We start from the raw sequence: 18,293 nt of genomic DNA, 5'->3' as shown, positions 1-18,293 counted from the left end.
ACAATGCCCCCATGCACAAAGCAAGGTCCATACAGAAATGGTTTGTCGAGATCGGTGTGGAAGAACTTGACTGGCCTGCACAGAGCCCTGACCTCAACCCTATCGAACACCTTTGGGATTAATTGGAATGCCGACTGCGAGCCAGGCCTAATCGCCCAACATCAGTGCCCAACCTCACTAATGCTCTTATGGCTGATGGAAGCAAGTCCCCGCAGCAATGTTCCAACATCTAGTGGAAAGTCCTCCCAGAAGAGTGGAGGCTGTTATAGCAGCAGAGTGGGGACCAATATCTCATTCCATGATTTTGGAATGAGATATTCGATGAGCAGGTGTCCACATACTTTTGGTCATGTAGTGTATCTCAGCCAATAGCCCATGCAAATTAATTGGTGCGAGACTGCAACATAGATGTGTGTCGCTGTCTCTCTGGAGAGAGAAGAGAGGGAGAGAGAAGATAGAGGGAAAGAGAGAGAGAGGGAAGGAGAGATAAAAACCCACTGTGATGTCTCATTTAAAAACCCAGTAGGTGGTTTAAAGGCTCACTGCTATCTTAGCCTCACATTCCTGACAACTGGCTTTAAACAGGGAGACCCAAATCCAAAGGGAACAGATAGACGCTGGCGCTGTCTCAATAGCACCCTATTCCCTTTGTGGTCCACTTCTTTTGACCAGGGCCCACAGGGAATATAGGAAGGAATAGGGGGGCATTTGGACCGCTGGCCATGTGTGGTGACTGAGCCATGGACTCACTGTCTTTACATCCAAGCTTTATTGACAACGTTTTCCCCCATTGGTCTTCATCAGACATGATGATGGTGGATAAAGCACACGGGAGCATAGATAGATTGCAGTATGCAGCAGACCTGAGATAATATCGGTCATATGGTCATTGCGTCCAAGATGGCTTAGCAGTTCAGACGTCATTTCTGTTTCGTATTGTCGTGTCCTGTATATAAATATATTTACACCTTTCTTCGCATATCTTTTATTATCCAAGAACTCAACTACAAAAGCTTCCCTGCAAAAGCTTTCCTGCAACCCGCTTCACCAATTACAAAAAAGTATTATTTACCTCAAATCTGAAAAACCACCGTGGAAGCTAGCCAGGGGCTAATTCAGAAGCTAGCCAGAAAGCTAACCAGAAGCTATCCGATAGCTAGCCAGAAGCTAATCTGTAGCTGCCCAGAAATTAGCCGGTCTGCTGGCTAGCGTTGGTGTTTCAGCTGCCCACGTTTTGTGGTCATCAGCTATTCCTTTAGCTCGATAATCTACCGGCACTTTTGTGCAACGCGACTCGGACCGGAGCATTCCGGGACTTTTTTTCTCTCAGTTTCCCCGGATTTCAGCCGCAGGCTCTGGACATTTGCAGCTAGCTAGCTGCAAACCGTGTGACTACTGGCTAACGTCGATCCCGGAGCAAACTCAAATCATTCCGGAGCTAGCCAGCTGAGGAGTTCCATCAGCCATTCCTGGGCTACAGCCACCTATCCGGACCCGTTTTTTTGTTTTGTTGTTGCTGCAGATACGGAGCCCCACCGGGCCTTCACGACTGACTGCCGACGTTATCTGCCCGAGGGAGTTATCCAACTGGCACCTCCGTCCCGACGTTACCTGAACGCTCATCTGGGGCCCGCTAACCGTTAGCTGTCTTATCGGCTGCTATCTGAATAAGTACACTGCTCAAAAAAATAAAGGGAACACTTAAACAACACAATGTAACTCCAAGTCAATCACACTTCTGTGAAATCAAACTGTCCACTTAGGAAGCAACACTGATTGACAATACATTTCACATGCTGTTGTGCAAATGGAATAGACAAAAGGTAGAAATTATAGGCAATTAGCAAGACACCCCCAAAAAAGGAGTGATTCTGCAGGTGGTGACCACAGACCACTTCTCAGTTCCTATGCTTCCTGGCTGATGTTTTGGTCACTTTTGAATGCTGGCGGTGCTTTCACTCTAGTGGTAGCATGAGACGGAGTCTACAACCCACACAAGTGGCTCAGGTAGTGCAGCTCATCCAGGATGGCACATCAATGCGAGCTGTGGTAAAAAGGTTTGCTGTGTCTGTCAGCGTAGTGTCCAGAGCATGGAGGCGCTACCAGGAGACAGGCCAGTACATCAGGAGACGTGGAGGAGGCCGTAGGAGGGCAACAACCCAGCAGCAGGACCGCTACCTCCGCCTTTGTGCAAGGAGGTGCACTGCTAGAGCCCTGCAAAATGACCTCCAGCAGGCCACAAATGTGCATGTGTCAGCATATGGTCTCACAAGGGGTCTGAGGATCTCATCTCGGTACCTAATGGCAGTCAGGCTACCTCTGGCGAGCACATGGAGGGCTGTGCGGCCCCACAAAGAAATGCCACCCCACACCATGACTGACCCATCGCCAAACCGGTCATGCTGGAGGATGTTGCAGGCAGCAGAACGTTCTCCACGGCGTCTCCAGACTCTGTCACGTCTGTCACATGTGCTCATGTGCTCAGTGTGAACCTGCTATCATCTGTGAAGAGCACAGGGCGCCAGTGGCGAATTTGCCAATCTTGGTGTTCTCTGGCAAATGCCAAACGTCCTGCACGGTGTTGGGCTGTAAGCACAACCCCCACCTGTGGACGTCGGGCCCTCATACCACCCTCATGGAGTCTGTTTCTGACCGTTTGAGCAGACACATGCACATTTGTGGCCTGCTGGAGGTCATTTTGCAGGGCGCTGGCAGTGCACCTCCTTGCACAAAGGCGGAGATAGCGGTCCTGCTGCTGGGTTGTTGCCCTCCTACGGCCTCCTCCACGTCTCCTGATGTACTGGCCTGTCTCCTGGTAGCGCCTCCATGCTCTGGACACTACGCTGACAGACACAGCAAACCTTTTTACCACAGCTCGCATTGATGTGCCATCCTGGATGAACTGCACTACCTGAGCCACTTGTGTGGGTTGTAGACTCCGTCTCATGCTACCACTAGAGTGAGAGCACCGCCAGCATTCAAAAGTGACCAAAACATCAGCCAGGAAGCATAGGAACTGAGAAGTGGTCTGTGGTCACCACCTGCAGAATCACTCCTTTTTTGGGGGTGTCTTTCTAATTGCCTATAATTTCCACTTTTTGTCTATTCCATTTGCACAACAGCATGTGAAATGTATTGTCAATCAGTGTTGCTTCCTAAGTGGACAGTTTGATTTCACAGAAGTGTGATTGACTTGGAGTTACATTGTGTTGTTTAAGTGTTCCCTTTATTTTTTTGAGCAGTGTATATCGGACAATTATTATTATTATTATTATTATTTTTATTTTTTTTTCTTGGGTCACTATATCTATTTTGCCAATTTGGATTGATCCCCTCTACCACACGGAACCCCACTAACCTACCGACGGAAACGCACGAGGTATCTACAAACAGACTTCCATACTATGCTATCTTGCTACCGATAGCCATCTACCCGGCCAGCTGTCTGGATCGCCGTGACCCCAACCAACCTCTACTCACTGTACCCTTATTGATCACTCGATTAAGCATGCCTCTCCTTAATGTAAATATGCCTTGTCCATTGCTGTTCTGGTTAGTGTTTATTGGCTTATTTCACTGTAGAGCCTCTAGCCCTGACCACTATACCATATCCAACCTCACAGTTCCACCACCCACATATGCGATGACATCACCTGGTTTCAATGATGTTTCTAGAGACAATATCTCTCTCATCATCACTCAATACCTAGGTTTACCTCCACTGTATTCACATCCTACCATACCTTTGTCTGTACATTATTCCTTTAAGCTATTTTATCGCCCCCAGAAACTTCCTTTTACTCTCTGCTCTAGAAGTTCTAGACGACCAATTCTCATAGCTTTTAGCCGTACCCTTATCCTACTCCTCCTCTGTTCCTCTGGTGATGTAGAGGTGAATCCAGGCCCTGCAGTACCTAGCTCCACTCCTATTCCCCAGGCGCTCTCTTTTGATGACTTCTGTAACCGTAATAGCCTTGGCTTCATGCATGTTAACATTAGAAGCCTCCTCCCTAAGTTTGTTTTGTTCACTGCTTTAGCACACTCTGCCAACCCGGATGTTTTAGCCGTGTCTGAATCCTGGCTTAGAAAGACCACCAAAAATTCTGACATTTTCATCCCCAACTACAAGATTTTCAGACAAGATAGAACGGCCAAAGGGGGCGGTGTTGCAATCTATTGCAAAGATTGCCTGCAGAGTTCTGTTTTACTATCCAGGTCTGTTCCCAAACAATTTGAACTTCTACTTTTAAAAATCCACCTCTCTAAAAACAAGTCTCTCACCGTTGCCGCCTGCTATAGACCACCCTCTGCCCCCAGCTGTGCTCTGGACACTATATGTGAACTGATTGCCCCCCATCTATCTTCAGAGCTCGTGCTGCTAGGCGACCTAAATTTTAACATGCTTAACACCCCAGCCACCCTACAATCTAAGCTTGATGCCCTCAATCTCACACAAATTATCAATGAACCTACCAGGTACCACCCCAATTCCGTAAACACGGGTACCCTCATAGATATCATCCTAACTAACTTGCCCTCCAAATACACCTCTGCTGTTTTCAACCAAGATCTCAGCGATCACTGCCTCATTGCCTGCATCCGTAATGGGTCAGCGGTCAAACGACCTCCACTCATCACTGTCAAACGCTCCCTGAAACACTTCAGCGAGCAGGCCTTTCTAATCGACCTGGCCGAGGTATCCTGGAAGGATATTGATCTCATCCCGTCAGTAGAGGATGCCTGGACATTTTTAAAAAATGCCTTCCTCACCATCTTGAATAAGCATGCCCCATTCAAGAAATTTAGAACCAGGAACAGATATAGCCCTTGGTTCTCTCCTGACCTGACTGCCCTTAACCAACAGAAAAACATCCTATGGCGTTCTGCATTAGCATCGAACAGCCCCCGTGATATGCAACTTTTCAGGGAAGCTAGAAACCAGTATACACAGGCAGTTAGAAAAGCCAAGGCTAGCTTTTTCAAGCAGAAATTTGCTTCCTGCAACACAAATTCAAAAAAGTTCTGGGACACTGTAAAGTCCATGGAGAATAAGAACACCTCCTCCCAGCTTCCAACTGCTCTGAAGATAGGAAACACTGTCACCACCGACAAATCCACTATAATTGAGAATTTCAATAAGCATTTTTCTACGGCTGGCCATGCTTTCCACCTGGCTACCCCTACCCCGGACAACAGCACTGCCCTCCCCTCTGCTACTCGCCCAAGCCTTCCCCATTTCTCTTTCTCCCAAATACAGTCAGCTGATGTTCTAAAAGAGCTGCAAAATCTGGACCCTTACAAATCAGCCGGGCTAGATAATCTGGACCCTTTCTTTCTAAAACTATCTGCTGAAATTGTTGCCACCCCTATTACTAGCCTTTTCAACCTCTCTTTCGTGTCGTCTGAGATTCCCAAAGATTGGAAAGCAGCTGCGGTTATCCCCCTCTTCAAAGGGGGGGACACTCTTGACCCTAACAGCTACAGACCTATATCTATCCTACCCTGCCTTTCTAAGGTCTTCGAAAGCCAAGTCAACAAACAGATTACCGACCATTTCGAATCCCACCATACCTTCTCCGCTATGCAATCTGGTTTCAGAGCTGGTCATGGGTGCACCTCAGCCACGCTCAAGGTCATAAACGATATCTTAACCGCCATCGATAGGAAACAATACTGTGCAGCCGTATTCATTGACCTGGCCAAGGCTTTTGACTCTGTCAATCACCACATCCTCATCGGCAGACTCGACAGCCTTGGTTTCTCTAATGATTGCCTCGCCTGGTTCACCAACTACTTCTCTGATCGAGTTCAGTGTGTCAAATCGGAGGGTCTGTTGTCCGGGCCTCTGGCAGTCTCCATGGGGGTGCCACAGGGTTCAATTCTTGGACCGACTCTCTTCTCTGCATACATCAATGATGTCGCTCTTGCTGCTGGTGATTCTCTGATCCACCTCTACGCAGACGACACTATTCTGTATACTTCTGGCCCTTCTTTTGACACTGTGTTAACAACCCTCCAGGCGAGCTTCAATGCCATACAACTCTCCTTCCGTGGCCTCCAATTGCTCTTAAATACAAGTAAAACTAAATGCATGCTCTTCAACCGATCGCTGCCTGCACCTGCCCGCCTGTCCAACATCACTACTCTGGACGGCTCTGACCTAGAATATGTGGACAACTACAAATACCTAGGTGTCTGGTTAGACTGTAAACTCTCCTTCCAGACTCACATCAAACATCTCCAATCCAAAGTTAAATCTAGAATTGGCTTCCTATTCCGCAACAAAGCATCCTTCACTCATGCTGCCAAACATACCCTTGTAAAACTGACCATCCTACCAATCCTCGACTTCGGTGATGTCATTTACAAAATAGCCTCCAAAACCCTACTCAATAAATTGGATGCAGTCTATCACAGTGCCATCCGTTTTGTCACCAAAGCCCCATATACTACCCACCACTGCGACCTGTACACTCTCGTTGGCTGGCCCTCGCTTCATACTCGTCGCCAAACCCACTGGTTCCAGGTCATCTACAAGACCCTGCTAGGTAAAGTCCCCCCTTATCTCAGCTCGCTGGTCACCATAGCAACACCTACCTGTAGCACGCGCTCCAGCAGGTTTATCTCTCTGGTCACCCCCAAAACCAATTCTCCCTTTGGCCGCCTCTCCTTCCAGTTCTCTGCTGCCAATGACTGGAACGAACTACAAAAATCTCTGAAACTGGAAACACTTATCTCCCTCACTAGCTTTAAGCACCAACTGTCAGAGCAGCTCATAGATTACTGCACCTGTACATAGCCCATCTATAATTTAGCCCAAACAACTACCTCTTTACCTACTGTATTTATTTATTTATTTTGCTCCTTTGCACCCCATTATTTCTGTCTCTACTTTGCGCTTTCTTCCACTGCAAACCAACCATTCCAGTGTTTTTAGTTTTATTTTACTTGCTGTGTTGTATTTACTTCGCCACCATGGCCTTTTTATATTTTTATTTATTTATACATATATTTGTTTGCCTTCACCTCCCTTATCTCACCTCACTTGCTCACATTGTATATAGACTTATTTTTTTTCACTGTATCATTGACTATATGTTTGTTTTACTCCATGTGTAACTATGTGTTGTTGTATGTGTCGAACTGCTTTGCTTTATCTTGGCCAGGTCGCAATTGTAAATGAGAACGTGTTCTCAATTTGCCTACCTGGTTAAATAAAGGTTAAATAAATAAATAAAATAAAAAATATTTGAATACAGATCCGCCTTTTTAAAACTATTTCTCAGGAAGTGACTCATTTTTTGAAACTATTAGATTGGCTGCCTTCAACTAATGGCAGGGCTGTATCTGGAATTGCATAGATACCATATAAATTGAATGAATAGAGCACACACAATCTCCTATTCTGTATATGTCTATCTGACAGTCATATTTGATCTACACCATACATTATCTACATGTACATACTACGTCAATCAGCCCGACTAACCGGTGCCTGTATGTAGCCTCGCTACTGTTATAGCTTCGCAACTGTATATAGCCTCGTTACTGTTATTTTTCACTGTCTTTTTACTGTTTTTTTTTTTCTTTACTTACCTATTGTTCACCTAATACCTTTTTGCACTGTTGGTTAGAGCCTGTAAGTAAGCATTTCACCTGCGCACGTGATGAATAAACTTTGATTTGATTTATGTCTGAACATTCTGCAAATGTCCATTCTCCTGAATGTCAATAGCTCCAGGTATATATCATCAAGTCAAACCAATTAACCAATGATATTTTCTACAGATAAGTACAAATAAGTTGTGGCACTCAACTACAGTATGACTATGGGCCCTGGTCTAAAGTAGTGCACTATAAGGGAAAGGGTGCCATTTAGGATGCAATTCCAGCACTATCTGCTGCTACTGCTGAAATATTGAATTCACTGCCACCTACCATGTTCATAAAGGAAACACTCATTGCCTGTCCATTTAGTTCAATATACTGTATATTAAGTATAGATTAGAATAATTCACAGTTAAAAGGCCTCACATGAAGAGTCATTAGTGAGAACAACCCAGTGTCTGTTCTGAGGTCAGCCCTGTCTGTGTGTTCATTCCAAATGGCACCCTGTCCCTATATAGTGCACTAGTTTTGATCAGGGCCCATAGGGCTAGGTAAAACGTAGTACACTATGGAATAGGGTGCCATTTGTGACAGAATCTCTGTCTCTTCTGAGAGAAGCTCTGTGTGCTGAATGTAGCAGCTAGGTCCTGTGTCTGCACTGAGAGTATACACTAAGTAGTTTCATTTGTAATGACTGAGAATATAGCTGTTGTTTTATATAGTATACTGTCAATAGCTGTAGACCTTCTGCAGTTGCACTGTTGACCTGTATAGGTAAGCAATGCTGATCATTTGATCGTCAGTGACATTGGTATTTGGTACATGTGAGTGGTTTAGACTGGCCCTAACTCTAACCCTGTCAACAGAGTGCTATTCACTGGCCCTAACCCTGTCAACAGAGTGTTATTCACTGGCCCTAATCCTGTCAACAGAGTGCTATTCACTGGCCCTAACCCTGTCAACAGAGTGCTATTCACTGGCCCTAACCCTGTCAACAGAGTGCTATTCACTGGCCCTAACCCTGTCAACAGAGTGTTATTCACTGGCCCTAACCCTGTCAACAGAGTGCTATTCACTGGCCCTAACCCTGTCAACAGAGTGCTATTCACTGGCCCTAACCCTGTCATCAGAGTGCTATTCACTGGCCCTAACCCTGTCAACAGAGTGCTATTCACTGGCCCTAACCCTGTCAAGAGTGCTATTCACTGGCCCTAACCCTGTCAAGAGTGTGCTATTCACTGGCCCTAACCCTGTCAAGAGTGTGCTATTCACTGGCCCTAACCCTGTCAAGAGAGTGTTATTCACTGGCCCTAACCCTGTCAACAGAGTGTTATTCACTGGCCCTAACCCTGACAACAGAGTGTTATTCACTGGCCCTAACCCTGACAACAGAGTGTTATTCACTGGCCCTAACCCTGACAACAGAGTGTTATTCACTGGCCCTAACTGTCACGTTCCTGACCTGTTTTCTGTTTAGTTTTGTGTGTTAGTTGGTCAGGACGTGAGTTTGGGTGGGCATTCTATGTTATCTGTTTCTATGTTGGTTTAGGGTTGCCTGGTATGGCTCTCAATTGGAGGCAGGTGTTTGGCGTTCCTCTAATTGAGAGTCATATTTAGGTAGGCTGTTCACAGTGTTTGTTTGTGGGTGGTTGTCTCCTGTGTCAGTGTTTGTCGCACCATACGGGACTGTTACGGTTTGTTCATTTCATGTAGGCTATTTTTCCCTGTTCGTGCGTTCTCGTGTTTATGTATGTTCGTCGTTCAGGTCTGTCTACTTTCGTTTTGTTATTTTGTATCATTATCAAGTATAGTTCGTTTTTGTCTTGTCTTTAATAAATATTATGTGTTCACAACCCGCTGCGCCTTGGTTCCCTCACTACTCCTCCTTTTCGGTAGAAGAGGAGGAGGACCGTCGTTACAGAACCACCCACCAATCCAGAGCCAAGCAGCGGTGTAAACGGAGTAAGGGACAGCGAAAGAAGGAGGAATGGACTTGGGACGATGTATTGGATGGTAAAGGTTGCTACACATGGGAGGAGATCCTGGCTGGAAGGGATCGCCTCCCATGGGAACAGGTGGAGGCACTGAGGAGAACAGAGGCAACCGGAGAAGGGAACCGGCGTTATGAGGGGACGCGTCTTGCACGGAAGCCCGAAAAGCCCGTGAGTAACTCCCAAAAATTTCTTGGGGGGGGGCTAAGGGGTTGTGGGCCAAGGGCAGGTAGGAGACCTGCGCCCACTTCCCAGGCTAACCGTGGAGAGCGGGAGTACGGGCAGACACCGTGTTACGCAGTAGAGCGCACGGTGTCTCCTGTACGTGTGCATAGCCCGGTGCGGGTTATTCCACCTCCCCGCACTGGTAGGGCTAGATTGGGCATTGAGCCAGGTGTCATGAGGCCGGCTCAACGCGTCTGGTCTCCAGTGCGTCTCCTCGGGCCGGCATACATGGCACCTGCCTTACGCATGGTTTCCCCGGTTCGCCTACACAGCCCGGTGCGGGTTATTCCACCTCCCCGCACTGGGCAGGCGACCGGGAGCATTCAACCAGGTAAGGTTGGGCAGGCTCAATGCTCAAGAGAGCCAGTACGCCTGCACGGTCCGGTATTTCCGGCGCCACCTCCCCGCCCCAGCCTAGTACCTACAGTGCCTACACTACGCACTAGGCTACCAGTGCGTCTCCTGAGCCCTGTTCCTCCTCTACGCACTCTCCCTGTAGTGCGTGTATCCAGTTCGGTGCCTCCAGTTCCGGCACCACGCACTAAGCCTCCTGTGCGTCTCCAGAGCCCTGTACACACTGTTTCTTCTCCCCCTACTAATCCTGATGTGCTTGCCCTCAGCCCGGTGTCACCAGTGCCGGTACCACGCACCAGGTATAGAGTGGGCTTTGAGAGTCCAGTGTGCCCTGTCCCTGCTCCCCGCACTAGTAGGAAGGTGCTTATCCTTAGCCCGGTGCCTCCAGTTCCGGCACCACGCACCAGGTCTACAGTGCGCCTTATCCGGCCAGAGCCATCCGTCTCCCCAGCGCTATCTGAGCCATCCGTCTCCCCAGCGCCATCTGAGCCATCCGTCTCCCCAGCGCCATCTGAGCCATCCGTCTCCCCAGCGCCATCTGAGCCATCCGTCTCCCCAGCGCCGTCTGAGCCATCCGTCTCCCCAGCGCCGTCTGAGCCGCCCGTCTGCCATGAGCCTGCAAAGCCGCCCGTCTGCCATGAGCCTGCAAAGCCGCCCGTCTGCCATGAGCCTACAGAGCCGTCCGCCAGACAGGAGCCGCTAGAGCCGCCCGCCAGACAGGAGCCGCTAGAGCCGTCCGTCAGACAGGGTCTGCCAGAGCCGCCAACCAGACAGGATCTGCCAGAGCCACCAACCAGACAGGATCTGCCAGAGCCGCCAGCCAGACAGGATCTGCCAGAGCCGCCAGCCAGACAGGATCTGCCAGAGCCGCCAGCCAGACAGGATCTGCCAGAGCCGTCAGCGAGCCATGAGCAGCCAGAGCCGTCAACCTGCCATGAGCGTCCAGAGCCGTCAGCGAGCCATGAGCAGCCAGAGCCGTCAGCGAGCCATGAGCAGCCAGAGCCGTCAGCGAGCCATGAGCAGCCAGAGCCGTCAGCGAGCCATGAGCAGCCAGAGCCGTCAGCGAGCCATGAGCAGCCAGAGCCGTCAGAGAGCCATGAGCAGCCAGAGCCATCAGAGAGCCATGAGCGTCCAGAGCCGTCAGCCAGCCATGAGCGTCCAGAGCCGTCAGCCAGCCATGAGCGTCCAGAGCCGTCAGCCAGCCATGAGCGTCCAGAGCCGTCAGCCTGCCATGAGCGTCCAGAGCCGTCAGCCTGCCATGAGCGTCCAGAGCCGTCAGCCTGCCATGAGCGTCCAGAGCCGTCAGCCTGCCATGAGCGCCCAGAGCCGTCAGTCAGCCATGAGCTGTCCCTCAGCCAGAAGCGGCTAGTAATTCAGAACTGCCCCTCAGTCCAGAGCTGTCTCTCTGTCCGGAGCTGCCCTTCAGTCCGGAGTTGCCCCTCTATCCTGAGCTACCTCTTTATCCTGAGCTACCTCTCTCTCCTAAGCTATCCCTCTGTCCTGAGCTATCCCTATGTCCTGAGCTACCTTGTCCCAGAGCTGTCCTTGATTCTGGTGTTGCCCCTAAATTTAGGTGGGGTTATTTGGAGGGTGGTCATTGTGGGGAGGCTACGGAAGCGGGGATTGAATATGGTGGGGTGGGAACCACGCCCGGAGCCTAAGCCACCACCGTGGTCAGATGCCCACCCAGACCCTCCCCTGGACTTTTTGGTGATGCGTTCGGAGTACGCATCTTGAGGGGGGGGTTATGTCACGTTCCTGACCTGTTTTCTGTTTAGTTTTGTGTGTTAGTTGGTCAGGACGTGAGTTTGGGTGGGCATTCTATGTTATCTGTTTCTATGTTGGTTTAGGGTTGCCTGGTATGGCTCTCAATTGGAGGCAGGTGTTTGGCGTTCCTCTAATTGAGAGTCATATTTAGGTAGGCTGTTCACAGTGTTTGTTTGTGGGTGGTTGTCTCCTGTGTCAGTGTTTGTCGCACCATACGGGACTGTTACGGTTTGTTCATTTCATGTAGGCTATTTTTCCCTGTTCGTGCGTTCTCGTGTTTATGTATGTTCGTCGTTCAGGTCTGTCTACTTTCGTTTTGTTATTTTGTATCATTATCAAGTATAGTTCGTTTTTGTCTTGTCTTTAATAAATATTATGTGTTCACAACCCGCTGCGCCTTGGTTCCCTCACTACTCCTCCTTTTCGGTAGAAGAGGAGGAGGACCGTCGTTACACTAACCCTGTCAAGAGAGTGTTATTCACTGGCCCTAACCCTGTCAACAGAGTGTTATTCACTGGCCCTAACCCTGACAACAGAGTGTTATTCACTGGCCCTAACCCTGACAACAGAGTGTTATTCACTGGCCCTAACCCTGTCAACAGAGTGCTATTTACTGGCCCTAACCCTGTCAACAGAGTGTTATTCACTGGCTGAGAAGCGCTGCTATACCATCCGTGGCTTTGTGCCGTTTGGTTTAATACCTTTGGTTTAATACCTGTGTGTGTGTTTAATGCCTGAGGTTTGGGCTTTCTAAGGAGCACATGGGATTCCATTCTACAAGCCTTTGTTATAAGCATAACAAATTGTTTTAAACAGTGAAATTGTTATTCATTGTCACCATATCCCAAAACAACTTTTTAATACTCTTATATCTAACCCTTTTCCAAAACTGTTGTTGTTTGTTAGTAAGACAGTTCAGTTGGAAAGTATAGAATGCAGATACTGATTGCCATGAGTTGAACACTTATGAATGATGTTCAGTATCACCATAATGACAACTCAACACTATAATAACCGTGTTTCTTTCTGTCATCGAAACAGAGCAGTAGTAGAGTCCATTGTGATTACAACTGAGATATCTAGCATTTTGCCCAATGTAGAACAAAATGCTTGTGGTTTTCTAATAAGAAAATAATTCATTTCATAGATTTGTATTTGATGTAACCAGGAGCCTGGCTCAGCTCAATTCATTTGTCTCATTAATACAGATTCTATTGCGGAAATGGCACACCGCCAGGAAGACTTTTGTTAAGGACAGTTTTTGCCAAGCCTTTATAGTGCTAGTGTTTCTCTGAACAGGTCTTAGGTGAACAGAATGATTCCTGGAGAGAGAGAGACAAAGAAAGAGAGGAACTGGGTGATTTGTGCTGCTTCACAACCAGCTGCTCTGCTCTACTCTGCTCAGCCCATCTTCAGTGACTCACTGTCACAAACAATTCTATTTTAATTCTCTCTTCCCTCATTTCCATCTCCTTCTCCCACCCTGGAAGTGGTGGCTGGCTGCCGAGCAGAGTACTGACTACTGGTCTTTGAAGAAGACGTGAGCGACAAAACAAGGCCTGCGTAGCGTTGTTGTTGTGACAGAAAGCAGAAAGCTATGATTTCTATTTTAATTGCTGTGGCTAATCCACGGGCTGGCCGCGGGCGTCTACAGGCCAGAATGACAAAGACAAAAGAGAAGTTATTAGTGCTGCAGACATATGATAAACCATCTTTCTTCTCAACTCGTCTCGTCTCTTTTCGTTTTTTCATTTCTCTTCTCTCCGCTCCTTCTCTTGTAAGGGGTGCGTGACTGGCTGCCGAGACGTCAGGCGCAGGAGATCAGAACTGGGTAATAACCGGAGCAGTTTAATATGCAAAACCAACGGCACCCAGAACAACAAAATATGGGTACAAAATAACCCGGCGCGAACCAGTCAGAGTGCACAAGCACTTTACAACAAACAATTTCACACACAGACATGGGGGGAACAGAGGGTTAAATACACGACAAGTAATGAGGGAATGTAAACCAGGTGTGTGGGAAATCAAGACAAAACAAATGGAAAATGAAAGGTGGATCGGCGATGGCTAGAAGACCGGTGACGTCGACCGCCGAACGCCGCCCGAACAAGGAGAGGAACCGACTTCGGCGGAAGTCGTGACACCTCTCCTCGTCTCTCTTCTCCTCTCCTCGTCTCTCCTTTCCTCTCCCCTCCGTCAAGAGAGAGACATGGCATTAAGTTCACAGAAACATTTTTTTTTTTTTTTTTTTTTTAAAGGAGTGGATCAGCTTAATATTCTGGAAAGAATGTTGCTTCCAATGTAATTGTCTGCATCATTTCCAATCCCCCATATTTTTTTGGTAAATATATATATCCATACACGCATGCATACATATACACATATATACATACACATACCTATATAGACATACATACTTTTAAAAAAGAATATACCTTTATTATTATTCCCCGCAAACCCTACCGCCGATCCCCCAATTGGAGTAAACTAATAAACACTTCTGCTTTTACCTTCAATTTATACATCTTATACACATTTTACAGACACAGTCTACTTTACAATAGTTCTCTCTTGTTTGTTCTTAGTCCTTCCTCTATTTCTGATGTCCATCCAGTTTGATTTCTATTTGTAACTATGCTATTTCACAAAAGTTCCCGAACCTATATACATTTTACAGATCCCGTATGTTTTACATTGTTTATCTTGTTATTAGTCCCACCCTTCAGCTCCATTCAACCCCTCCCATCTATCTTTCAACATCATCCATTTCCAATTAGAGGCAGCTGGTAATCGTTCTCACCTGTGTTTTATGGGATATTGTTTTGAGTTAGTGCACGTAGCACCTCTGTAGTCACGGTTTGTTGTTAGTTTATTGTTTATTTGTTTTTGTCTTTGCTAAGTTTCACTTTTTCATTAAATTATGTGGAACTCAACATCCGCTGCGCCTTGGTCCGATATTTATTCCAACGAACGTGACAGAATATCCCATCAAACCAGGACCAAGCAGCGTGTTCACCAGGTGAAGGATTTCTGGACATCGGAAGGAGATAATGGAGGACAGCGACGACGACAGGGTTCGCGGCTACAGTAAGCCCAAGGACAACCCCAAGTTTTTTTTTTTTGGGGGGGGGGGGGGGCACATGGAGCTGGCGGCTGAGCAGAGGGAAGAACCAGAGACTGTCAGGGAGGCAATGGCGAAGTTGGGAGAGAGTGAGATGAGAGAGATGTTGTGCAAGTGTGTTCTGCTCAACATCCGACCAGAGGATCCGGTTAGCAGTCTGGTGCAACCTGTGCCGGTTCCACGCTTCTGGCATTGTTTCTCTATGGTGAAGTAGGTCAGGGCGTGACTGGGGGTTATTCTAGTTTATTATTTCTATGTGGGGTTCTAGGTTATTATTTCTATGTTGGTGATTTGTATGATTCCCAATTAGAGGCAGCTGGTAATCGTTGTCTCTAATTGGGGATCATATTTAAGTAGCATTCTTTCCACCTGTGTTTTATGGGATATTGTTTTGAGTTAGTGCACGTAGCAGCTCTGTAGTCACGGTTCGTTGTTAGTTTATTGTTTATTTGTTTTTGTCTTTGCTATGTTTCACTTCATAAATGAAATTATGTGGAACTCAACATCCGCTGCGCCTTGGTCCGATCATTATTCCAGCGAACGTGACAGCAGTGTAGCCCAAAGATATTGTTTTTGTTGTGTTGAACTTGACAGTAACATGTATGTGTGTGTGAGTGAGGGGGGATTATTTAATTTTTTACTCAGTGAACATTATTTTTGCAGACATGTAGCCTTTTGCACTTGATCAATGTCTACTATAGTGGCCACTAAAATAGAGCAAAAGTAGAATGCCTGTTTGTTTCATTCGGTTTCTACTTTAAGATGTTTTTTTCCCAAGTGCAATATTTAGATGTGTGTGGTCACAAGCGTTCTATTATAAAGGCTGTCATGGCTAACTGCAATATTAGTGTATTGTTTTTTCTCTGGACTTGAGTGTCATTTGCAGTAAAGTCTAGGCAACAAATAACATTGGATTGCTTTCTTTGCATTTTTTTTAGCTGTGAGTGTCACGATCGTCGTTGGAAGCATACTCGAACCAAAGCGCAGCGTGATCTGGGTTCCACATATTTATTGTAGTGAAACGCACAAAACAATAACGAACAAACGAAATGTGACTTTATGGAGTGCTCACAGGCAACAACACAAAAACAAGATCCCACAAAACACAGTGGGGAAATGGCTGCCTAAATATGATCCCCAATCAGAGACAATGACAAACAGCTGCCTCTGATTGGGAACCATACCAGGCCAACATAGAAAAAAACAACCTAGATTACCCACCCTAGTCACACCCCGACCTAACAAACATAGAGAATAAAAAGGCTCTCTATGGTCAGGGCCTGACAGTGATTTAGGTTCACATTAACCACTTTTTATTTTACACACAGAGACTGATAATGTAGATCATATTCTTTGTTGTTTAATTAGTTAAAAACCTGCATTTCCTCCTAGCAAGGATGTTTTGCATGTTTCAGTGCAACAAAAAAAGAAGTGTCACCTTTTTGGGCCCTCACCAGTTTGCATCCTAAACCTTGCGTAGGCGGCAGACACTACCATATGAACTGAACCCAGACCACTACCATGTCTATTCCATATGAACTGAACACAGACCACTACCATGTCTATTCCATATGAACTGAACCCAGACCACTACCATGTCTATTCCATATGAACTGAACACAGACCACTACCATGTCTATTCCATATGAACTGAACACAGACCACTACCATGTCTATTCCATATGAACTGAACACAGACCACTACCATGTCTATTCCATATGAACTGAACACAGACCACTACCATGTCTATTCCATATGAACTGAACACAGACCACTACAGGTATGCATGCTCAGCTCAGCTCTTCAGTGCACAGCGGACAGCGGGGTTGGAAAGTTGTGTGTACGTGTGTGATTGAGAGGGCGAGTGTTTCTTTAGTTGCCTACTGCCTCCTCCAGAGTAACTTTACTGTGAGGAAACTGTCTGTGTCAAATAGAACTTTATTCCCTATATAGGGCCCTGGTCAAAAGTAGTGCACTATATAGGGAATAGGGTGCCATTTGACACAGCCTATGTCTTTTCCACTGCCAGGGGTCAGAAGGCTGAAAGCGTGGGTGAGGAGGAGGAAGAAGTGAAACAGAAAGGAAGAAAAATTCTCAGCTCTTTGAAAATCCTGTTCTATCCTTATCTCACCAAGATAAAACCGTTTATTTTTCCAACTCACCCACTCTTCTTTTTTGATGTACCCATATTGGCATTGGGCAAAGCAAATGTTCCACTTGTAAACCCTTTCATTCAAGATTCATCGCCATACATGGTTGTGTATTTGTGCTTGAGGCATATACTGCTCTACCAAGCAAAAAGTCAGTAACTGCTCATAGCATGGAACTGAGAAATATGGCTTTTATTTACCTTGGTTTCACAGTAACTTTATGCAGTTACTGCTAAACATGACCCCCATTTTCTCCAAAACACAACACAATAGAGGCAGGATACTTGTCCACATGATTAAGCATGTATTTAATGTAGCAAAAATGACAGTAACTAATTGTCGACCAAATGAGCAGTTACTGCCTTTTTGTTCTGTAGGGCAGTATAGTTGCATCTACACAACCGATGTCGTGTGATGTGGTTTCATCTTGACATTAGACTACTTTAGAGGTCTGAAAACATCTGACAAAACTTTGATTTGAAAGTGCATTGTCCTATTTGTGAAGCTCTGCTTCAAAGCCCCGGCCTTAAAGCCATTCTGTTCTGAGATGTAACACAACATCCTCTCACAAGAGTCTAACACGTATCTGTCATCCACAGCGTCTCTGGAAGACCCCCCCAGCCAGACCCTGGGTCCAGCCCCAAGGCGGGGGTCCAGACTGGGCCTGGTACAGGGGACCGCCTGGCATCCAAGGGGGAGCAGCAGGGCCAGGGCCACGCCGCCCGTAAGAATTTCCAGGTGGACGTGGGTAGTAGCAGGATGGGACGTTCCCCGTCGGTGTCCCCCGCCATCACCCCCACCTCCCCCTACTCTGTGCCCCAGATCGCCCCCATGCCCAGCAGCAAGCTGTGCCCCGTCTGTAAGACAGCTGACCTGACGGGCACCACGGAGGACAACCAGCCAAACTGCAGCACCTGCACCCAGTGCCGATCCACGGTGTGCAACCAGTGTGGCTTCAACCCCAACCCGCACCTCACCGAGGTAGGAACAAACAGTGGATCATGTGCTACTTTGCCTATTGATGATTTTGTTTGTTTATACAGTGTCCATATTAGGACATCTTCAGTTTTCTT

The 18,293-nt window shown here is 47.1% G+C and overlaps 1 protein-coding gene across 1 annotated transcript in view; it reads left to right on the top strand.

The window, feature by feature from the left end:
- The window catches only part of LOC139536156 (protein bassoon-like), a 162,823-nt gene that overhangs the window by 3,017 nt on the left and 141,513 nt on the right, over positions 1–18,293 (top strand). Inside the window, exon 2 of the mRNA XM_071336394.1 lies at positions 17,820–18,201. Coding sequence (XP_071192495.1) covers positions 17,820–18,201 — 382 coding nt within the window. The remainder of the gene's footprint in view (positions 1–17,819; positions 18,202–18,293) is intronic.

Source organism: Salvelinus alpinus, chromosome 12 (genome assembly GCF_045679555.1).
Source record: "Salvelinus alpinus chromosome 12, SLU_Salpinus.1, whole genome shotgun sequence".
Taxonomy (NCBI): Eukaryota; Metazoa; Chordata; class Actinopteri; order Salmoniformes; family Salmonidae; genus Salvelinus; species Salvelinus alpinus.
This window is presented reverse-complemented; position numbering and strand designations above follow the sequence as displayed.